This window comes from Lynx rufus, unplaced genomic scaffold, assembly GCF_022079265.1.
Source record: "Lynx rufus isolate CCGP_SWC_20201006 ecotype Redwood Valley unplaced genomic scaffold, mLynRuf1.p SCAF_16, whole genome shotgun sequence".
In the NCBI taxonomy this organism is placed as follows: Eukaryota; Metazoa; Chordata; class Mammalia; order Carnivora; family Felidae; genus Lynx; species Lynx rufus.
Window position 1 is genome coordinate 6100520 of NW_025814830.1, and position 23666 is coordinate 6124185.

Genomic DNA, 23666 nt, shown 5'->3' on the forward strand with positions numbered 1-23666 from the left:
AATCTGTATTGTTTCTTCCAAATACCGCTTGGCCCCCTAGGAAAGTCCGTTTTCTAAACATGACCTTACCCCTTATCCTAATCCAGAGGATGAGACAAGGAACTAGATGGCTTGAAGTTCAGAAACAGAATGAGAATAGTGGACACTATTTGGTAACTTTTATTTTATCACAATCTTAAAAAAAGTTTACTGTTTATTTATTTTTGAAAGAGACAGAGAGCAGAGAAGGGACAGAGAAAGAGGGAAACACAGAATCCGAAGCAGGCTCCAAGCTCTGAACTGAAGGCACAGGGCCTGATGCAGGGCTTGAACTCACAAACTGTGAGATCATGACCTGAGCCGAAGTCGGACGCCTAATCGACTGAGCCACCCAGGTGCCCCACAAATTTTTTTAAGTAACCTCTACACCCAACGTGGCGCTCAAACTCACAACCCCGAGGTCAAGAGTCACATGCTCTACAGACTGAGCTAGCCAGGCACCCTACATATTTTTATTTTGGAGATTTTCAAGCTTACAGAAAAAATAGTCCAATGAATATTCATATATCCTTTGAATAGATTCATTAATTTGAAATTTTGGCACATTCTCTCTCTCTCTCTCTCTCTCTCTCTCTCTCTCTCTCTCTCTCTCTCTCTGTCTCTCATACACACACACGCTTACCCATATACTTTTTAGCTAAACCACTTTACAGTTCGTCCTTCCAGGTCTTTAAGTCAATGCAGGGAAAAATTTTGAGAACCAGTCGGCCAGATTCTCTCACACACTTCCTGCATATGAAATGCCAAATATGCACAAATCCCTTCAACCGAAAGATTAATTCCAGAGGTCTGAGCCACTTGAAAATGTCTATATTTAACTCCAAATATTCGCTGGGTTAAACGACGCCAATGAAGGAAACGATTATCGCAACAAGGGCATGCAGTACGTTCTCTTGATTAGCGCTGAGGCCGATTGCATTTTCCACAGATGGCTACAGCCGTGTCGATCTTCTATTCCCCATGCTCGATCTTCAGCAACCCCTCGACGCTACTCCCACCGAGAGGGTGCGGTGTGAACGCATCTTCATTTAGTTCATTATATCTTCAATGACACTGTGTCCGAATAAGGTCACATTCTGAGGTTTCCGGAAGAACACGAATTGGGGGGTAGGCAAAAACTACTTAACCCAGTACAGGTATCAGTGCATATTCTTAAACATATAACAACATACGAAGAAATAACTGTACACGCGTGGAGCTAGCTCATTAGCTAGCTAGATAAAATAAATCCGGCGTTTGATTGAAAAATAATTTGGCAGAGTTGGGGATGGTCAGTGGGTGGAAATAGGGCTTGGCTATGAGTTTATAATTCTTTTTTTAACGTTTATTTTGAGAGAGAGAGAGAGTGCACGAGTGGGGTAGGGGCAGAGAGAGAAGGGAGAGAGAAGCCCAAGCAGGCTCTGCATTGACCGTGCAGTGCCCAATGTGGGCCTGGAACTCACTAACCGTGAGATCATGACCTGAGCCCAAACCAAGAGTCACACGCGTGATCAACTGAGCCACCCAAGCGCCCCTGTATTTTTTTTTTAAGATTTTATTTTTATTTATTTATTTTTAATGTTTATTTATTTTTGAGAGAGAGAGCACAAGCAGGGGAGGTTCTGAGAGACAGCGGGACAGAGAATCCGAAGCAGGGCTCCGCACTGACAACAGAGAGTCCGATCTGGGGTTCTGACCCACGAACTGTGAGATCGTGCCTAGAGCCGAAGTCAGACGCTTAACTGACTGAGCCACCCAGGCACGCCAAGATTTATTTTTATTTTTATTTTTTATAATATACATCCAAATTAGTTAACACATGGTGCAACAATGATTTCAGGAATAGATTCCGTAAACCCCTTTCCCATTTAGCCCATGCTCCCCTCCCCCAACCCCTCCAGCAATGCTGTTTGTTCTCTGTATTTAAGAGTCTCTTATGTTCTGCCTCCCTCCCCGTTTTTATATTATTTTTGCCTCCCTTCCCCTATGTTCATCTGTTTCGCATCTTAAAGTCCTCATAGGAGTGAAATCATATATTTGTCTTTCTCTTGTCTATTCGCTTAGCATAGCACCCTCCAGTTCCATCCACGTAGTTGCAAATGGCAAGATTTCATTCTTTTTGATTGCCGAGTAATGCTCCATTGTATCTATATACCGTATCTTCTTTTTTTATTTTTATTATTTTTTTTAAATCTTTTTTTTTTAACGTTTATTTATTTTTGAGACAGAGAGAGACAGAGCATGAACGGGGGAGGGGCAGAGAGAGAGGGAGGCAGAATCAGAAGCAGGCTTCCAGGCTCTGAGCCATCAGCCCAGAGCCCGACGCGGGGCTCGAACTCGTGGACCGTGAGATCGTGACCTGAGCTGGAGTCGGACGCTTAACCGACTGAGCCACCCAGGCGCCCCATATACCACATCTTCTTTATCCGTTCATCCATCGGTGGACACTTGGGCTCTTTCCATACTTTGGCAATTGTCGATAGCGCTGCTATGAACATGGGGGTGCATGTGCCCCTTTGAAACAGCATACCTAGCAGTGCAATTGCTGGGTCGTAGGGTAGTTCTAATTTTAGTTTTTTGAGGAGTCTCCGTACTGTTTTCCAGAGTGGCTGCACCAGTTTGTATTCCCAGCCAAGATTTTATTTTTAAGTAATTTCTGCACCCAATGCGGGGTTCAAACTCCCAACCCCAGAAGCAGGAGTTGCGTGCTCCACCTTCGGAGCCAGGCTTCCGAGCCAGGCGCCCCTCCCATCTTCTTTCTCAAGGCTGAATATGAATATGTTCCATTGTAAACTATAAACCACATTTTGATTATCCATCCATCCGTTCAGCAGACATTTGGGTTGCTTTTCAGCCTTCGACTAGTGTGAATAATGTGGCCATGCACATGCTGTCCAAATATCTCTCTGAGACCCTGGTGAGACCATGGGATATATACCCGGGGGGAGGGGGTAGTTTTGTTTTTTTTCGGCCACAGCTAATCGGAACAGCTGCCCAAACTGAGACTTGGTCACTGGAAGGGGGTGGAGAGCAGTTAGTCAATAGATCAGGCCCCTGGGTTTAGGGATTACATAATTACCTCCACCCAGGTGGCAGCTCCACATTAACCACCTCGGTGGTTCTCAGCCCCACCTGCACATTAGGATTATCTGGGGACCGTTTCAGCAACTCTAGTGCCCGGGCCCCACCTTCCGAGACTGATTAATTGGTCTGGGGTGGAGCTGAGACACTGGGATTTTTACAAAATGCTCCCCAGATGATTCTAAACACAGTCAGGATGGAGAACTCTGTAACAAAGGCACGTGTGGTGTCTTATTCCAGTCTCAGTTCTTTTCCCGCCCTTCCTGTTCGAACCGCCTAATTCTTAGGATTCTTTAAACGACATCGGATTAGGGGCACTGGCTGGCTCAGTCAATGGGGCACGGCACGTGATCTCAGGGTTGTGAGTCCGAGCCCTACATTGGGGGTAGAGATTACTTAAAAATAAAAATATTTAGGGGCGCCTGGGTGGCTCAGTCAAGTCGGGCGCCTGAATTCAGCTCAGGTCATGATCTCGCAGTCTGTGAGTTCAAGCCCTGCGTCGGGCTCTGTGCTGACAGCTCGGAGCCTGGAGCCTGCTTCGGATTCTGCGTCTCCCTCTTTCTGCCTCTCTCCTGCTCACACCTCTGTCTCTCTCTCTCAAAAAGTAAATAAACGATAAAAAAAAATTTTTTTTTTAAGTAAAAGTATTTAAGGGGCACCTGGGTGGCTCAGTCGGTTAAGCATCTGACTCTTGATTTCGGCTCAGGCCATGATCTCATGGTTCGTGGGATTGAGCCCCATGTCGGGCTCTGCACTGACAGTATGGAGCCTGCTTGGGATTCTCTCCCTCCCTCTCCCTCCACACACCCCCCCTCCACTGCTCTCCCCTGCTCTCCCCCTCACACATGCTCCCTCTCTCTCTCTCTCTCTCAAAATAAATAAACATAAAAAATTTTTAAAAATTAAAATCTTTGAAATAAATAAAATTACATTTAAAAAATTTAGGCAGCACCTGGTCAGTTCAGCCAGTGGAGCATGTGATTCTTGATTTCGAGGTTGTGAGATTGAGCTCGAGCCCCACATCGGGTGTAGAGATTGCTTTAAATAAATAAGTAAACTTGAAAAAATAAAAAATAAATGAATAAATAAAAACTAGCATGTTTGAGTAGAAGTAAAGATAACCTTTATTACCTGTAATAAAATACATACATTTAATTATACAGATGGTGGATTTTTTTAAATTTTTTTTCAACGCTTATTTATTTTTGGGACAGAGAGAGACAGAGCATGAACGGGCGAGGGGCAGAGAGAGAGGGAGACACAGAATCGGAAACAGGCTCCAGGCTCTGAGCTGTCAGCACAGAGCCCGATGCAGGCTCAAACTTACAAACCATGAGATCATGACCTGAGCTGAAGTTGGATGCTTGACTGACTGAGCCACCCAGGTGCCCCCGATGTTTATTTATTCTTGAGAGAGAGAAAGAGAGAGACAGAGACAGAGCGCAAGCCAGGGAGGGGCAGAGAGAGAGAGGGAGACACAGAATCCAAAGCAGGCTCCAGGCTCTGAGCCATCAGCACAGAGCCCGACACAGGGCTCGAACTCACAAACCGTGAGATCATGACCTGAGCCAAAGTTGGATGCTTAACTGACGGAGCCACCCAGGTGCCCCTTAATCTCTATGCCCAATGTGGGGCTCAAACTTATAACCATGAGATCAAGAGTTGCAGAGGCACCTGGGTGGCTCAGTAGGTTAAACATCCGATTCTTGATTTCAGCTCAGGTCATGATCTCAGGGTCGGTGAGTTTGAGCCCCACATGGGGCTCCAGACTGACAGTGTGGAGCTTGCTTGGGAATCTCCCTCTCCCTCTCTGTCTGCCCCTCCTCTGCTCACTCACTCTCTCTCTCTCTCTCTCTCTCTCTCAAAATAAACGTTAAAAAAAAAAAAAAGAGTTGAATGTCTACTGACTGAGCCAGCAGGGTGGCCCTGGAGGGTAGAAGTTTGAAATGAAGGTCTGAGCTCCTCTGAAGGCCCTAGGGAAGCAATCCTTGCCTCCTCCAGCTTCTGGTGGTTGGCCAACAATGCTTGGCTCGTAGATTACTCCAATCTCTGCTTCTTGTCACATGTTGTCTCCCTGTGTGTATCTTTGTGTCTCTTCTCTTCTTGGAAGGATACCAATCATATCGGGGTAAGGGCCCACCCTACTCCAGTGTGACCTCATCTTATTTTTATCAATCATATCTTTAGTGACCCTGTTTCCAAATAAGGTCACGTTCTGAGGTTTCAGGAAGAATGTGAATTTGAGGGGAGGGAAGCACTATTTAACCCATTACAGGTACAAGTATATATTCTTTTTTTTTAACATATATTTTTTAATTTGAGAGAGAGAGAGAGCAGGGTAGAGGGGCAGAGGGAGAGACAGAATCTCCAGCAGGCTCTGCACTCAACTTGGAGTGTGACGTGGAACTTGATCCCACGACCCTGGGATCATGACCCGAGCTGAAATCAAGAGTCAGACAGATGCTCAACCTACTTACACCCAGGTTCCCCCCCTTTTTTAATATATATACTTTAAAGTTTATTTATTTTGATAGAGAGAGAGAGAGAGAGGGAGAGAGAAAGAGAGGAAGCGTAGGAGGGGCAGAGAGAGAGAGAGAGAGAGAGAGAGAGAGAGAATCCCAAGCACGCTCCACACTGTCAGTTGAGGAGCCCGATTTGGGGGCTCAATCCCATGAACCTTGAGATCATGACCTGAGCTGAAATCAAGAGTCTGACACTTAACCGACCGAGCCACCCAGGCATCCCACAAGTGTATATTCTTAAATGTGTAACAACATATATAGTAATAACTATGTATGTATATGTGTGGAGCTAGGTAGTTGACTAGCTAGATGAAACAAATGTGGTATTTGATTAAAAACAAACTAAAATGGGTGCCTGGTGGCTCATTCGGGCATCCGACTTTTTTTTTTTTAATTCTTTTTATTTTTAGAGACAGAGAGAGAGAGGAAAGGAAAGCATGAGAGCACTAGCAGGGGGGAAAGAGAGAGAGAGAGAGAGAGAGAGAGAGAGAGAGAGGGGGGGAGAGAGGGAGGGGGAGAGAGATTGAGAGGGGATCCCGAGCAGGCTCCACACTGAGTGTGGATCCCATAACCCTGGGATCATGACCTGATCTGAAATCAAGAGTTGGACACTCAGGGCGCCTGGGTGGCTCAGTCGGTTGAGTTTCCAACTCTTGATTTCAGCTCAGATCATGATCCCAGGGTGGTGGAATCCAGCCCAGCATCAGGCTCTGTGCTAAGCAGGGAGACTGCTTAGGATTCTCTCTCTCTCCCTCTACCCCTCTCCCCCCTCCCTGGTTCTTGCCAGTGCGGGTTTACTCACTCTCTTAAAAAAAAAAAAGGCATTGGTGTGGGCGCCTGGGTGGCTCAGTCAGTTAAGTGTTGAACTCTTGATCTCGGCTCAGGTCATGATCTCACAGTTCGTGAGTTGCAGTCCCCCATATAGGGACTGCTAGGGATTCTGTCTCTCCTTCTCTTTGCCCCGCCCCCACTTGTGCTCTATCAAAAATATAAATAAACTTAAAAAATTGATAAGCTATCAGAGTTGGGGGATGGTCAATGGGTAGGTATAAGGAACTGAATTTCCCTGACTTTATAATTCTTTTCTTTTTTACGTTTATTTATTTATTTTCAGAGAGAGAGTGTGAGAGAGAGCAGGGGAGGGGCAGAGAGAGAGAGAATCCCAAGCAGGCCCCAGCTGTCAATGCAGAGCTGGATACGGGGCAGGAACTCATGAACCAGGAGATCACATGACCTGAGCCCGAATCAAGAGTCAGACACTTAACCCACTAAGCCACCCAGGCACCCCAAGTTTATAATTCTTTTTTTTAAAAATTTTTTTTTTTTCAACGTTTATTTATTTTTGGGACAGAGCGAGACAGAGCATGAACGGGGGAGGGGCAGAGAGAGAGGGAGACACAGAATCGGAAACAGGCTCCAGGCTCCGAGCCATCAGCCCAGAGCCCGACGCGGGGCTGGAACTCACGGACCGCGAGATCGTGACCTGGCCGAAGTCGGACGCTCAACCGACTGCGCCCCCCAGGCGCCCCCCCAAGTTTATAATTCTTGAAGCTGGGTGATAGGTATATGAAGGTTCATTTTACACTTTCCCCTATTTTTGTGTATGTTTGAATTTTTCCATAATAAAAATTTTTTAAAACCCTTATTTTAATGTTCCGAATCTAAAACTCTTAAACTATGCTATGCTACTTTCCAATCCTAGGGGAAAATGCCAGTGACAGGATCAAATAACCTCTTTGTGCACAAAAGATGTTTTTTTTTTAAATTTTTTTTCAACGTTTATTTATTTTTTGGGACAGAGAGAGACAGAGCATGAACGGGTGAGGGGCAGAGAGAGGGAGACACAGAATCGGAAACAGGCTCCAGGCTCTGAGCCATCAGCCCAGAGCCTGACGCGGGGCTCGAACTCACGGACCGCGAGATCGTGACCTGGCTGAAGTCGGACGCTTAACCGACTGCACCACCCAGGCGCCCCCACAAAAGATGTTTCAAAGTCTGGAATGACCATGCAGCACAGGGCTATATCAAACCTCTGTTGGATAAGACTTTGGAGAGAAACACTTTTGCTGAGTTGTCTTGTATTGTTAAAGTGAAATGTGCATGGGTCATAGAAAAAAAAATAAAGGGAGTCAAACTATTTTGAAGAACTAAAACTGATTCTTAGCATTAAATGATTTATTAGTTATTATATTGACCTTGAAATGACCCTGAAGATCCATGGCATGTGGTCATTTATAACTGGTTAGCAAATGACCTGAGCTATTTCCTGTGAGTATGCAGTAACTCTTGAGAACAGTAACTTTGTGGAAAAGGACTGAAAATAAACCAACCTGGTCTATAAATTATTTTCTCCTGGACCTCTAGACTCATTAAACATCTAAAAGGGTTCCTTTTCCCACTCCCCCAGATAGTTTCATAAAGCTTACAAAGAACATTTAATATAATGGTAGGTTCTCAAATTTGGGGGTATATATGTTCTTAAACTTTTTTTTTAAGGTGAAATTCACATTAAAAAAAGAAATTTACATAACTTAAAATTAGCCATTTTATCTTATTTTTTTTAGCTTATTTTTTATTTTGAGACAGAGAGCGAGGGAGAGGTAGAGAGTGAGCGAGAGAGAGAGAGAAGACAGAGAGAGAGAGAGAGAGAGGGAGGGAGAATCCCAAGCAGGCTCTGCACTGACAGCTCAGAGCCTGATGTGAGGTTCGAACTCGTGAACCTTTCAATCAGACCTGAGCCAAAATCAAGAGCCAGACACAACTGACTGAGCACAACTGGCTATAATTTTGTTCATTAGGTGAGCATTTATTACCCATAGTCAGGTTGGTCCCTGTGCTGTCATCCTATCATCCCTGGTCCCTGTCCTCTAGTGTCAGTAACAACTCCTTTATTATTGTGATGTCTCAAAAGGTCCCTGCAAACTTCCAAAATGTCCTCAAGGGTGCAATACTCTCCCCTTGAGAATAAAAAAAAAAAAAGCCAACCCAACAGGAATTTCCCACAATAAGTCCCAAAATGTCCTCTAGGGGGCAACATCATCTCCTTGAGAACTAGGTGGAACCATGATCTAGCCTGGAGTTCATTACCCTCCATTTCCCAATAAAAACAGGGTTGGATTAGCAAGGAAGGTAGAGAAAATAGCTATTGGTTGGCAGTCAGCAAGGTACCATAATGCCTCCCTTTGGCCAATGGTCTCCTCCTTTCTTCCCTAGTTATTTCCACGGGCTGGAGCCAGCTTCTGGCATTTCTTCCACACCGTGTAGTGACTTCTCTGTAGAGCCATCCCCGTGACTAGAAAAACAAAATCTTTTGCCAGAATAATGATGTTCCCAGAGTAGAAAGAAATAGGTACCAGGGAAGCATTGGTCACGTATGGGCATCACAGAAGTTTCCATCTCAGAAAAACACAAGGACCTGCCAAGCTTGGAGACATTTTGGAGGTCCAGATGAAGAATTTTGGAAACGATGGGCAAGTTGGTAAAACAGGCAACCTTCCTCCACAACCTCCCCACACCACACCCCCCCCCACACACCTGGCACACATGGACACGTGCGTGGGCACACACACAGATACACACACGTGCACACACACAAAGCCACGTTTGGTAGCTCTGTGGGAATCTCAGTGGCAATTTGTATCATGACTGGGGGACTTGCTCTCACTGATCAGCAAAGAAAAGCTCTAAGGTATACAAAAGAAGGTTCTTTAGATATATCGCCCAAGATGTATTGCGAAAGACTGCCATCTGGGTCTTGCAACCCAGCCATCCAGGGGGTCCTCAAAAGTGGCAAATATACTACAATTTACTTGTCTGTTCTCCAACCGATGGGTATTTAAGTTGTTCCCAGTTAGGGACTATTTTGACTAGTGCTGCTGTGAACATTCTTTTCATGCCTTTTGGTACACATTTGTTGGATACATACATTCGGGTGGGATTGTTGAATCATAGAGTAAGCTTCCTTTCAGCTGGAGTTGATATCGCCAAGCCATTTTCCAAAGGGGTTCTAAGGGAGATCCTGTGTTTCTCCTCTACTCTAACATTCTATACTTCTCTACTCTGGTCACCAAATGCTTGGAGGCTTTCCCACACCAAGCAGTTCTGCAACTGGGGGATACCAGCTGAAGTTCAATTCCGTTCTGATACGATCTACCCGGAGTTAGTATGAGATCCCGTTGGTTAAGAGCTCATTCCCACAAGATTGCCCACCCCCAGCTTCAGCCTCAAATTGGAAGTACTTCTGATTGACTGGGTCTAAATCAGATGTTGCCACAACCCCTTTCTCTGTTTCCATTAATTTGCTACAGTGGCTCACAGAAGTCAGGAAAATAGTCTACCTACTAGACTACTCGTTTGTTACAAAGGATATTAAAGAATATGAATGAACAAGGGGCGCCTGGGTCGCTCTGTCCATTGAGCATCTGACTTCAGCTCAGGTCACGATCTCATGGTTTGTAAGTTCAAGCCTCATATCAACTCACTGCTGTCAGCATGGAGCCCACTTCCTATCCTCTCCCTCTCTCTGCCCCTCCCCCATTCAAGCGCACAGGCATGCACTCCCTCTCAAAACTAAAACATAAAAAAAAAAAAAAAGAGGAATGAATTTAACTCCTTAATGAGCGAACCGGCAGAAAAATTAAGCTGGTTCAAGTTGTTGATGAGAAATGTGTATGTATAAAAACAAATGCAGGAATTAGGTTGGAAAGTTTGCTACAAAATTGATTAATACCATTCAAGGTCGTCTTTCCCACCAGACCAAAAATCCTTTGAAACTTGAGAATCTTCCATAACTTCTCAGAGTCTAGACCCCAATCAACAGTTACATAGTAAGTCAAAGTGACATTTAGAATGTTAGGGCGGGGGCGCCTGGGTGGCTCAGCCAGTTAAGCATTGGACTCTTGATTTCGGCTCAGGTCATGATTTCACGGTTTCATGAGCTGGAGTCCTGCATGGGCTCTGTGATGACAGTGTGGAGCCTGCTTGGGTTTCTCCCTCTTTCTTTGCCCCTCCCCTGCTTGTGCTCTGTCTCTCAAATAAACTTAAAAAAAAAAAAAAAAAAAGAATGTCAGAAGGGCTTGGTAGGCAGTGTTAGACAGTGGTCTAGTAAGACTCTGAAAAGGCATGGAGAAACCTTCCTGCCTCATGAGACTTGCTGATCTTTTCATTTTTCTCATTACCTAAAAGCAGACAGCCCTCTAGAATTCTGGAATGGCCTGCTGAAGCTTCAGAGATGGCCAGCTGGAGACCACAGCTTGAAAGGACAGACCACCGTGTGGTCTACAGTCTTAACCAGTGTGGTTTCATCCATCGCTAGAATACATGGGGTTCAGAAAACAAGGCACAGAAGGGGAAAGACAATTCGCAGTATTTTTCTTTCCATTCTCATAATCCTGCTCTACCAGTCCTGTGTTAAAGAAACCTCTCGGACAATTTTGTTAAAAGCACGTGCCAACATTTTATTGCAATGATGCATGCAAAGAAAAAAAAAGTCTCTTGTAGGTGAATTAGAAATGTATTCTCGGTATGGACATTTTAGGGGAGAAGTGAATGGTTAAATAACCATCTTGAAACTAGAGGCTAGATCCAGAAAGTAAATAAAATTAGATCCAGAACATAAGAAAGGAAAGACGGAAGACTAGGAGTCTTGATTGGCAGGCAGTAGTTCCTCAGAACAAATTTCATAACCATCAAAATTCACTCGAAATGGCTTAAATCTTTTTTTTTATCAAGAAAGCTAATTACTTCACGGAAGGAGATTGTTATAAATTACTCACAAAAAGCGTATGTCCCAGACTAGTTTGCGGGCATTTTTTTTTTTCTTTCATGGTAGGATCAATAGACCAAGAAGTAATTTGGCGCCTTTACCTCCAGATTTATCTTTCATGCTGCACTGGTTTTCTGTTCCCGGAACCTAAATGGTCCATACCTCGTCAGGCTCTGAAATAACCTTTTCCTTGGCTTGGAACTTTCTCTTCTCCTTCCCATCTCAAACAACCCTGTCCTGGGCGCCCCCTTTAACACCTCATTTAATAGAGGCTCTCTTCTAACTTCCAGTTCCTTTCCCCTGGGGCATTATCGGTTTTTAAGCTCCAGGAAGCTAGAAACTGTTCCCATCGACCATCACGGAGCTTGACACTGCACAGGGAGCTCATAAAAGCACAGAACAAAGATCCTTGGATATAAACCGGCCTCAACGAATTTTTGCAGTAGGCAATGGAATGCCCACACGGACTAAAACTCTTGAGGCGCTCTTTAGGGGTAATATTACGTTCCTGAGACAACTATTTAGACGCCAGGATTGTCTGCATCCATTAAATGAGAATAGTAGTTCCTCCCAGCGGAGTTTTGAGGATCAAAAGATTGTAGGTCGTTTGCACACCGTTTGAACCCGGTCAGTCGCTCCCACGTGTAACATTTATCTTGAGCCTTCCCGATAACCTACGCTACAAGCTCTTAAACTTCCCGGAGGCAGTACCAAGGCCCGCCCCTCTCGCACCGCCCCAGGGAGACGTCACTGACCGAGGTTTCTAATGACGTCAGCTCCGGACCTGTTCGGCTCCATCCTCCCCTTCTCCGGAAACCTACAACTCACGGCACCCGGCCTCCAGCTTTCGGTTATTTTTTTTTTTTTCTCTCCGTAGCTCGAATTCTTTCCCTCCCATTCTTCCACCTAAAACTTTAGTCTCTTTCCGCCTTCCCTCAAGCTGGTAATTTTCGGTTCTTCCCGCTTGCGCTCGGGTGAATTTCCCAGCCTTTTGCTCTGTTAATCGCCTCCCGAGCCCCACCCTTCAGCCTTTCCCGTCTAAATTCCTCTTTCGGCTAGTTCCGCCTCCTGCCACCCGCCTCCGTCACCGCCTTCGGCTCCTTCCGGATCGTCGCAGTTCCTTGCCTTCCCCGCCCCCCGCCCCCCCCCCCCATCCCGTCCTGGTCCGTTTCGGCTATCTCCGGCTCCCGCGACTTTCCATCCATTCTTTAGCCACACCCCCATCACCAACCTCGGCTTTTTCCGTCTCTACTCGTCTCTCGCTCCTCTGCCTTCGGCTTTTTCCGCCTTGCCTCGACCTCACTCCCTCCCTTCGGCTCTTTCCGCCGGCCTTCGGGAGAAGGCCTGTGCCCCTCTCCTCCACGTGACGCGGCCTCCGCCTCCGCCTCCCAGTTCCCCCTCCCACCTCGCCCTTCCTCCCGCCTCAGCCTCTCGGCTCCTCCAGGCCGGGCCGCCATTTTGTGTGAATTTCTGACTGCGGCGGGGGCCGAGCAGCCGGGGCACCTAGGGCGGGCAGACAGACAAGACAGTCGGCCCGTCTCCGCGGCCCGTTTCCTCCCTCCCTAAAATCCTTTTTTTTAACCCCCCTCGCTCGCTCTCCTCTTCTCCCCTCCCCCCTCGCTTGCTCCATCGCGCGCGGCCCGCGCTAATTACACCCAACCACCCACCAGTGTCCGTGTCTCCCGGGTCCCCCACCTCCGGGCCCGCAGGGGAGGTGTGTGTGGGGGCTCTCGCCCCGATGAGGGCCCCGCGCCCGTGAGCGAGTGACCCCAGGGGCGGGCTGCGGAGAAAGGCGGCGAGCGGCCCGCCGAGGCCTAGGCCGCGCGGCCTACGCGGAGGTCGGCGCAGAGGTGATTCCGAAACCGAAAAACTATATACCCATTCCTATCAGGAGCCCTCAGAGCTGAAGTGTGCCCCTCCCGCCACGCCCAAGCAGTCCTTTTTCGTGCATTAACATCCCCTCCCCCCCAAAGGAACTATGGAGGCCGCGCCCGGGACCCCCCCGCCGCCACCATCAGAGTCGCCGCAGCCGCCATCGCCGCCGCCGCCATCAACGCCTTCGCCTCCTCCGTGTTCCCCCGACGCCTGCCCGGCCACCCCGCACCTCCTCCACCACCGCCTCCCGCTCCCTGACGACAGGTCAGGCCCCCGGCCCGGCCGGGGCAGCGTCCCCGGGGGGAGGAAGAGGAGGAGGAGGAAGGGGGGCGGCCGCCATGTTGGGCCGGGCCGCGGAGGAGGAGGAGGAGGAGGAAGGGCGGGGTCGGTGGGTGTCTCTCGCTCGCTCGCTCTTTCTCGCTTGCTTTCTCTCCTGGCCTCATGCGTTTCCCCCCCCTCGCGGCGCTCGCCCGCTCTCCCTCGCTCTCGCTCTGTCTTTTTTGGGCGCCATGCTGAGGGGAAGGTGAGGAGGCGCCCCCCGGACCCCCGCGCCCGCCCGCCCGCCCTGGGGAGGGGGCGCTGGGGGGGGGGGCTGCGGAGGCCCACGGGGGTCCTGGCTGCCCCAGCGCCCGGAGCTGGCAGCCATGGGCCCGCCTGCCCGTCGCCTGGCTTCGGGGAAGGGGATGGGGGAGGGGCTCCCGGACCCTTTTTGGGGGGGGGGATCTCGAGTAGTAACCCCGCTCTTAGGGATTTGGGAGTTGGGGGTTTCCAGCCCCTGGCAGTATCCTTTCTCCTGGGGGAGGTGTGCCCTGCCCTACTTGGAGAGGTACCCTAGTTTAGGCAGAAAGTGGGGGTTCGTTCAGTTCTAGCTCCATCCTTTTAGTGGGGGGGGTCCTTTGGGTGGGGGCTCTCGCACTTTTTTTTTGGCGGGAGGGATTTCCTAGCTATTACCTAGAGGGCAAATTTGGTTGGGGGGGGATCTCTAGTTCCTTCGATGGAAGCCCCTTTCTCTTTTGCGGGGAGAAGCCCCCTCCCCGTGTTTTTCCTTGAAGGCAGGGGTCCTCTCGTTTTTCGTAGGTAGGTGATGCGTTTTTGGCGAGGGGGGTGGGGGGGGTGAGGTTTGCTTTCCCTGCCTTGGAGGGGAGAGGAAGTTGGTCTCTTATTTCTCATGGGGTTCCCTCCTCTTTCGGGCTAAAATGGGGCGCCATCCCTTCCGGGGGAGATAACGATTTTTTTTTTTTTAATTTTGTGCTTTTGCAGGGGGTGAAAGGGAGTGCCCCCCTTCCCCTTTTATTAAGTGCGAAATGGGCATGCCCCACGCCCTTCTCTGGAGGGTGATAAAGGGGCCAGCCTGGCGCGTTTTAGAGCGAGGTTGGGGCCCCTGTTTCCCCTGCTCCAGCAGAGGGTTGGGGTGCACGGTTTGCCCTCCCTTTCCTGGCGGGGCAGGGGAAGAGGTGTCTAGAGAGTGGATTGGGAAATGGAAGGAGGTTTTCAAGCGGCAGGAAAGGCAGTCTGAGAAGGAGTGGGGGTGGGGAGGGGAAAAGATCGAGCTGGACAGATGGCTGCCCCATAGCAGCCCGGGCTGGGGAGTCGCGGGAGGACCCTCCCCTAGATTGGGGTCTTAGCGAGGGCTTCCTTGCCAGGCACCACGGCCCCTTCTCCCCACTGCCACCTCCCCTTTTCCCTTTCTCCTTCACAGACCATACTTTGCCTTTTAAAAGAAATGCCACCCACATTCAGAGACACAAGTGCAGCAGTTTGGTGAGCTTTTACAAAAAAAATTTTTTTTGGTTTTTTTTTTTTTTGTTTTTGTTTTCTGTTTTGTTCTAATTAAATGTATCGTCCTGGGAATCGCAGCCCATCGCAGCCTGACTCCAGTTCAAGGAAATAAACAGATTAGCAAAGGTCTGTGCGCTAAGCCCACGTTGGGCTTCCGGGCCCCCTCTTGGGGGCAGGTGCATTACTCAAAGGTGCTTACACGCTTTATTCGACCTCTAAGGAGTTCTCTTATGTCAGAAGTGTATGTCTTACAATGGGTTGGGATGGTAAGTAGCCTCTTTTATTGAGTAATTCAATTATCTCCCTCTTTTTGTCCCTTTCCTGCCTGCCTTCCTCCTGCCTTTAGACCAAAGTGATGCTTGAGTGAATTGATATGTTCGAATCAGGATTCTAACCCAGTTTTGAGCCCTTTTAGACTTGCACATCCTTTCGATCTTTAATTTTTTTTAATTTGTCGTACACAGTTTTGTCAAAAAAAAAAAAAAAAAGAGCGTTACTGTAACATGACAAAAACTTATGTAAAAGGCCCATATGTTTTCAAGCCCTTGGTATCCCTCTGTCCCTATCAGTCCATTGCTTTGTCTCCAGCCTTCATCTTTGAAGAAAGTGGACACTTCAGAGGTCCATTTCTAGGAGACGAGGTTAAAACTGAATTTGGTTTATGATCCCTGTATTTGAGTTAATGTGCTCCCTCCCTCCCCCCCGCCCCTCCCCCCTCCCCAAAAGATTGTGGTTCAAGTAGATCCAATTTTCTCATTTTACTCCAATGTCTCTTATGGTGATGGACGTTTAAATTAAGCAAGTCATTTGTAAAGTACTGTTTAAGCACCAAATCTGTAAAGTGTCAACCCCCAGTCTCCTCTCCCCGTCTCCACTGTTGTTCCCTTTGTTCGAAAGCACATGCCTGACCGTGAAAAGTTGATGCAAACGTGTTACATGCCCAGTCATGGTGGAGAGAACACTTCCTCCGGCCCCCAGTCCTCCCTCTCCTACACATACAAGGAAAAAAACGGCAACAGAAATGACTTGCAGAACGAAACACTTGTACTTCCGATGTGTTTTACAAGCATAAGTTCCGTTAAAAGACAAAACACGTTGAAGTTCCATTTTCCCTCTTGGCCCCAGTTTTGGTCCCTGATGTACTTTGGTCGAGAAAACTTTTTAACACACGGCCCTTTTCCCCTCTGAAAGATCCTGTTTACCTTTTTTTTTTTTTTTTTTCCATTCTTAGGGGGAAAAAAAAGTTCACTTACGTTGGGATAAGGAAATGTTAACTGCAGTTCAGTGGGCCATTTGTCTTAGTCTTCCTCTCAAAATACTCACAACGTAACTGCTGTGAAGTGGTGATGTTAGGTATGTAAAATCAGTTGTGGGAGGAAGAAGTGTCCACACTGTACAATATCCTGCAAAAAAAAAAAAAAAAAAGTCTCAAGCACGAACTGAACACACTCTCTCCAGTGCGCAGGGTCAGCTGAAAATGAACTGCCTTTATTTGAAGTTTTCCATCCTTGGTGAAATTCCTTCTCCAGGAGCCAGATTCAGCAACCGGCTGCTCACAGATGAACTTTCCAAGTTTCGAGGGCAACTGAGTTGTAGAAGGATGCTTGTTTAACTTGACTTGGAATGTTAAGGAAATGGGATTTCTTTTGTAAGTGAACATTGTAGCAATCATTCAATGAATTCAAAAGTATCTCCCCAAACACTTAAAAAGGACTCAGGCGTAGCAACACAAGGGTTTGGTTTTGGTTTGTTTTTTTTTCCCCCCCGTTCTCGAAGGAATCTCATCCATGAAAACCAAGAAGCCCCAGTAATTATGTCAAACTGTATTTCCATAGTCTTTGTTTTTGAAATGTCACAGTACTGCCTTTTTTTTTTAACCCCCCCAAACTGATGTACCAATACTAGTTAAAATTCAAATTAATGGATGTTGCAAAAAAAGAAAAAGGGTGTCACTCAGAATCCCTGATTTAACAGCACCTCTTAGACGCTTGCAATCTTTAAAATTGTTATATTCTCTGGGGAGAGGTTTAATCTGAAACCAAATACGAATCTCCCAGTAGAAGTACAACCAATTGTAGCCATGAAAATACGGGTATTCCGCTCATGAAACCCCTTTATTTTTTATTCTTAAATGTGTTCTTCAGAAGAAAAAGATGATTCCCCAAAAGGGCTTTTCTCATTCACGGTCTGTCCTGTCTCCCAGATAGGGTTTCGATTTGCTCAAGTTTTTGAGTTGTTGACAAGCCAGGATTTGTCAGTACAGCAAAGACACTCCTATGGCTTTTGCTTAGCCAGGAAGGCTCATCCCAAGTGGAAAACTGCTTTGCGCCTGTGGAACTGAAGGCTTTCCCAGCTGTTGACTCCCTGGCAAGCTAGAGATGAATGGTCGACTCCGAGTTTGTTTCCATCCAGTTGAATGTAGACAGTTTCATATTAAGCCGGTTTAGTAATTTGTCCTTTATTATTTATTTATTTATTTTAACGTTGTGTTTATTTTTGAGAGAGAGAGTGTGCGAGCAGGGCAGGTACAGAGAGAGTGGAGGACAGAGGATCCGAAGCAGGCTCTGTGCTGACAGCAGAGAGCCCAATACGGGCTCCAACCCGTGAGCCGTGAGATCATGACCTGAGCCAGAGTCAGATGCTCAACGGACTGAGCCACCCAGGTGCCCTGTAATTTATCCATTAATAATTCCTCCACCTCTGCTCTTTTCAATCTTTTCCCTTCCCTGATAGGGGAGGAATGGATGTCTCCCTGTCGCCTTACCCGTTGTTCCCTTCCGTTAACGTCGTCGTGGCTATTGAGGCCCGAGGACCATCTCGTAGAAGCCAGATCCAGTTACAGCAAATACCTGGATGGTGAAAGTCGCTAATTATTCCCAAGCCTCCGGGGATAGCTTTAGGTCAAGCCATATTCCGGAGGACCCAGTTTTGGTCCCTGGGGACAGAATGTGCTAGAACCAGAGTGACTGGTTCTGACCCAGGGTGGGAAGTTGAGTGACAATAATTCGGAGCAAATAGTAAGTGAAATGTCTGAGTTTCTAAGCAGGCAAGGTGCTTGCCTTTACCTTGGCAACATAGCCCCTAACACAATAGGAGAAAAGAGGCCGGTCTCTGAGGTTCCTGGTAGTTGGTATTTAATAGGTCGATTCAGGCATCTGTGTAAGCGCAGTCGGCTCATCGGAGGCGGGAATCAGAATAAATGATTCGAGGCCGGTTTCATAATTAACACCTAATGGAAAGAGAGGAGCAAGCTGCTTGTTCCGGTGGCTTATGATGTGCTTTCGGTTAAGGTGAAACTGGGGCTGTATGTTTGGAGCCAGGTTTCATTCATGGATTTGGCTCTCCAAATTTATCGGCCTCGTCTTTGCCGCGGAACCGTTCTAGTTTTGATAGTTAATGAAGATGGCAGCCTGGAAAGGCTGCACAGGGTTTTTTTCTTTTTCTTTTTTTTTTTTCTTGGCTTTGTAACGAAAGAAGATTACACGGGCAGTTTTAAAATTTCTGACTTGATCAGTTGATGGCAGTTGGAAGACGTGGCCCCCTCGGTTGGTGTGGACTTAGTTGCATCCCACAATCATCATTCCGATAGAATGCTTTTTTGTTCCCATACTGGATATCTACCGGGAGCATAGTTTGCTTCTCTTGGCCAAATGGCTCAGGATGGAGAATCTCTCGTATTTTTTTTTTTTTTTTCCCTCCTTGTGTTTTTTTTTTTTTGGTGAGTTTGTATCTGTGTGAATTGGTGACTCAGCTCCCTGTGTGTAAGGCAACTGTTGACATCTTTTGAACGTTGGAGGTGGCTACGGGATAGGAAGGAACAGTGTGGGCTCTGGAAGCAGATAAGATTGTGTCCAGGCCTGGCCATCCCTGCAGTGGGCACTGAGGCTAATGCTCTTTTCTCAGGGTCATTGCGGTCAAGTGGGCATGTAACCGGACACCCACACGATGCCTAGCATTTGGCAAATCTTGGTTTCTTTATCTTCTGTCTCTACTGCAGAAAAATTCTAGATCGAATGTATAGCCTGGTATGTAAGCAGAAGAAAGAACATCTGTGTTTTTTTTGTTTCTTTTAAATATTTTTCTTTTTGAAGGAGAGAGAGAGAGAGAGAGCATGAGCGGGGGAGGAACAGAGAGAGGGGGAGACACAGAATCCGAAGCAGGCTCCAGGCTCTAAGCTGTCAGCACAGAGCCCGATGCAGGGTTCGAACTCCCAAACTGTGAGATCATGACCCGAGCTGGAGTCAGACGCTTAACCGACTGAGCCACCCAGGCGCCCCAGAGCAACTGTGTTTTTGAGGCAAGTCCGTTTCTCTTCACCCCTTAGGTTCCTGGCCAGCTTATTTAATTTTGAGCAGCAGATTGGGGTGGAAACTAAGTGGAAGCCATCTTAAGGCCTTTCTGGCTTGCTCAAGGTCCTCGTTATAGATGCTGGGACGGTCTCGGCGGCTTGAGCTTATGCTGACGTCCTGCCTGCGTTCGTCTCTGGTGATTAGGGTTTGAGCCTTCCTGCCGCCTCAGTGGGCCTCCCGAGAACTGAGAAAGTGGGGCCGGAGCACCCCAACCCGCTGCTGACTGGTCTCGTCACCTCAAGCAAGTCCTTTACCCCCTCTAGAATCTCTGACAGACGAGCAAGGCCCGTCCCAGCTCCCAAGATTCTCCTCGCCCCTTGGGAGTTTGGCTGAGTCAGTAAAGGTTTTTGTTCATTCAGCAGTCAGGCCCGTACCGCGCTTTGCTTGGAGCAGAAAAGTTTTCAGGGTGTGCAAGGAGCTCTTCTCTCTGGAGGACTTTATTTAGATTTGAGCTAAGCTTGTCCCTACCTTTGCCCGGCCTCAAATTTCCTTCCCGTGTCTGACACCTGCAGCTTCCGGCCACCATAGGGGTTGCTGCTGCTGTGGCAGCTCTGGAGACCCACCTGCAAAGGGGGTGCCTTCAAAACGAATTGCGAGGTTAGGCTGAGTGCTTAGATCCCGGGTGGCTCTGTCAGTCAGCTGAGCACCTGGCTCCTTTGTCCCTGTTGTCCCTGTCCGATGGTGCCCAGAAACCATAAACTCCTAGAAGTGTAAAGCTTAGTACCGCGTGGATTCCGTTTGTTCCCTTTAAACCTGTCTTGATCCTCTTCTGGTAGAGGGATGGTGGGGAGTGGTGGACCGTGTGGACGTGGGGGTCAGGCCGACTGTATGTGACCTGTGAGTCATTGACTGCTGGTCTCCCCAAAGGTGCGACAGTGCCTCGTGTGAAGGTCGAAGATTACCTCCCTGGGACCTGCTGAGTGCTTCCCATGTGCTAGCTCGCCCCAGGCCGGCGCTGAGAATTTGAAACAAATGAAGTCACTTGTCCAAGGTCACAGAGCTGGGTGTGGAGGCAGAGGTAGAACCCCGGGCCCAAGCCCCGTACCTATATGCTGTCGCTGTCGTGGGGCCGATACGATGTTTTCAAACTGCAGTGTGCAGCCGTTAGCGGGATATGAAGTCCCATTTAGTGATTTGTCTCCTGCAATTTGAAAAACAAAGGAATGAAAGAGGGTAGAAAAAGCAGAGTACAGTGGAGTTTAAGAGCCACTTTGTAAAACTTCAGAGAAACATATAAAGGAGATGTGGGTCAAGGTCAAAGCTGAAAAGCTACTACTGGGAGGACGGGTGGACAGTCTGTGGCTCTACAAGATCCAAGCCTGCCCACTTGGCTTTTTTTTTTCTCCCCCCTAAGTAAAGTTTTGTTGGAACATAGCCACGCCCATTAACTTATAAGGTCAGTGCTGCTTTTGCACTAAACCTCAGAGTTGCCATAAAGGTACAGAGAACTGTACGGCCTGCAAAGCCTACGGTATTTATTCTTGGGCCCTTTAAAAAAAATTTTTTTTTTATTTAGGTAATCTCTACCTCGAACGTGGGGCTTGAACTCAGTGACCCCAAGATCAAGAGTTGTATGCTCTTCTGGCTGAGCCAGCCAGGCACCCCCACATTTTGGGCCCTTAAAGAAGAAGGTGGCTGGTCCCTACCTGCACAGGAGCCATTGTTATCTTTGTTGTGACAGAGGTGGTGGGAGAGAATGGAAGGGAAGTACAGGTATTCCCTTAAAAGTTGGCCCCAAAGACTCCTGGCTGGCTGTCAGTAGAGCGTGCAACTCTTTTTTTTTTTTTTTTTTTTTTAATTTTTTTTTCAACGTTTATTTATTTTTGGGACAGAGAGAGACAGAGCATGAACGGGGGAGGGGCAGAGAGAGAGGGAGACACAGAATCGGAAACAGGCTCCAGGCTCTGAGCCATCAGCCCAGAGCCTGACGCGGGGCTCGAACTCCCGGACCGCGAGATCGTGACCTGGCTGAAGTCGGATGCTTAACCGACTGCGCCACCCAGGCGCCCCTAGCGTGCAACTCTTGATCTCAGGGTGATGAATTCCATCCCTACTTTGAGTGTAGAGAATACTTTAAAAAAAAAAAAAGGGGGGGTGCGCCTGGGTGGCTCAGTCGGTTGAGCGTCCGACTTCGACTCAGGTCACGATCTCGCGGTCCGTGAGTTCAAGCCCCGTGTCGGGCTCTGAGCTGATGGCTCGGAGCCTGGAGCCTGCTTCCGATTCTGTGTCTCCCTCTCTCTCTGCCCCTCCCCCGTTCATGCTCTGTCTCTCTCTGTCTCAAAAATAAATGTTAAAAAAAAATTAAAAAAAAAAAAGTTGGCCTCAGAGAGTGGGGACCCTCCGTGACCTGGTGCAGCTCCGTCAGCCCGTTGTTTCACTCCTTCCAGTGCATGTAGAGGCCCAAGCTTGGGCTTTTGAACCTTTAAGTCAAAGAGATTTTCATTCATCGGAAGTAACGGGAGACTTCTTGAAGCCAGCGGGGAAGTGGATTGCAGCTAACATGTCCCTGTTAGGGCCCAACCCAAGGGAGCTGGGCCCAGACATGAGTGTCACTTGGCTAAATGTCCGTTGCAGGTGGCTTGGGTTATTGCCCTCCTCATTTTCCTAACAGACACCAGGGCTTAGGTTTCCTTGGGATTTCAGGCCCTGCCATTGCATGGAAAGCCAGAGCAGTCCCGGGAACCATAGCTTCTTGGCAAGGGAGGTGGGCCTCATCCCTGGGGGGTGCTGACTGGTGGCCCCTTTCATGTCAGTTGATGCATCACGTACGGGTTTTTGTCACTCTCTGGCCTATCAGGAAGCCCTTGATAGACACTCAGTGAATGAGTTTTTGATTAAAGACAGCCCCTCGATTACCTCATTGGAGTTTTAGGTAACCCACGTTATTGACTGTGAAAATAGTCCTGTGTCTGTGTTGACGAAACTGAGCAAGAGGGTATGGAGAGCTGAGGCCGATGCTGGGTTTGTGCAGAACATGTCACAAGTGCTGCCCCCAGTCTGAACCTGGCCCTGTGCTGGACCCTTGGAAACTCAGGTGACCGCCAGCCTCTTCTCTGTCCTCCAGGAGCCCACAGTTGAAGTTAGCAAAGAGTTGAATACAGATAATTGCAGTTCTGTTTTTTTTTCTTCTTTTTTTTTAAGTTTATTTATTTATTTTGAGAGAGAATCTCAAGCAGGCACAGAGCCCCATGTGGGGCTCAGACTCACAAACCATGAGATCATGACTTGGGCCGAAACCAAAAGTCAGACGCTTGCCTGACTGTGCCACCCAGGCACCCCCAGATAATTGCAGTTCTTAAGGAAATTCTTTGGTGGTGTATGAACAAGAAATCCTAGTAATCCTAGGCTAGGTTTTCTTTTAAGACGAAAATGTTAATATATTCTTTGTCTTAGTTGAATGTATGTTGAATGGAACCAAACCTATTTCCTCTGAAAAGATTCCAGACGAGCAAGAGGCTTGGTTCACAAGTTAAGTGATTTGATTTTCCTTTCTGGAATAATAGAAATTGGTCCTCCTTGGATGAGAACCAGCATCCTTCCAGCTGTCTGAAGCCTTAGTTGGCATGAGAAGGTGGTTAAGAAACTCTGTTGCTGAGAAACAGACTTCAGAGGTTCATCTGACAGGAGGAACTGGGATCAGATGGATGCCTTTACCAAGAACAGGAGCTGTGAGGTGCCCGGTGGCTCAGTCGGTTAAGCATCTAGCTCTCGATTTCGGCTCAGGTTGCGATGTAGAGGTTCGTGGGTTCGAGCCTGGGCTGTGCACTGACAGCACGGAACCTGCTTGGGGGTGTCTGTCTGTCTGTCTGTCTCTCCCCCTTCCCTCCACACACACACACACACACACACACACACACACACACACCCTCGAGTGCTGGCTTTCTCGCTCTCTAAATAAATAAATAAACACTAAAAAAAAACCAGGAGCAGCGTTCAGAGTGAGTGGGAGTGAAAAAGTAGCTGTTCAGGCGAAGGAAATGACACCGGACTCCGTGAGACTCTAGTAAGTAGGCCAGGTTTTTTCTCGATCAGCTTGTTTGAAGCTCTGCAGAAACGCTCTGCCTGAGGGGTTTGTGTGCTTGGACAAACCCTGGCGTGGATGCCGCACACCCCGGGATGAAGTGTTCCTGCTGGTGTTGCACGGCTTTGGAATTTCCTTCCCTTGGAATGATTCCCGTTGCTCTCTGTCCATCTGGGGAGAAGACCCTTTCCTTGGGGTTTTTCCAGGATTCTTTGGGCCTTTCTGTGCAAAAGTCTTTGGTGAGATTTTTGAACGTC

The 23666-nt window shown here is 47.9% G+C and overlaps 1 protein-coding gene across 7 annotated transcripts in view; it reads left to right on the top strand.

The window, feature by feature from the left end:
- The first annotated feature begins 12057 nt into the window (after nucleotides 1-12057).
- ZC3H4 (zinc finger CCCH-type containing 4) overlaps nucleotides 12058-23666 on the top strand; it is a 45500-nt gene continuing 33891 nt past the window's right edge. The window contains exons 1-2 of one of the 7 annotated variants that reach the window (XM_047077776.1): nucleotides 12058-12235; nucleotides 13359-13524. In XM_047077776.1, the coding sequence (XP_046933732.1) occupies nucleotides 13364-13524 (161 nt within the window). In that variant the 5' untranslated portion in view covers nucleotides 12058-12235; nucleotides 13359-13363. The other 6 variants (XM_047077775.1, XM_047077779.1, XM_047077778.1 and 3 more) reach the window with 6 other exon arrangements.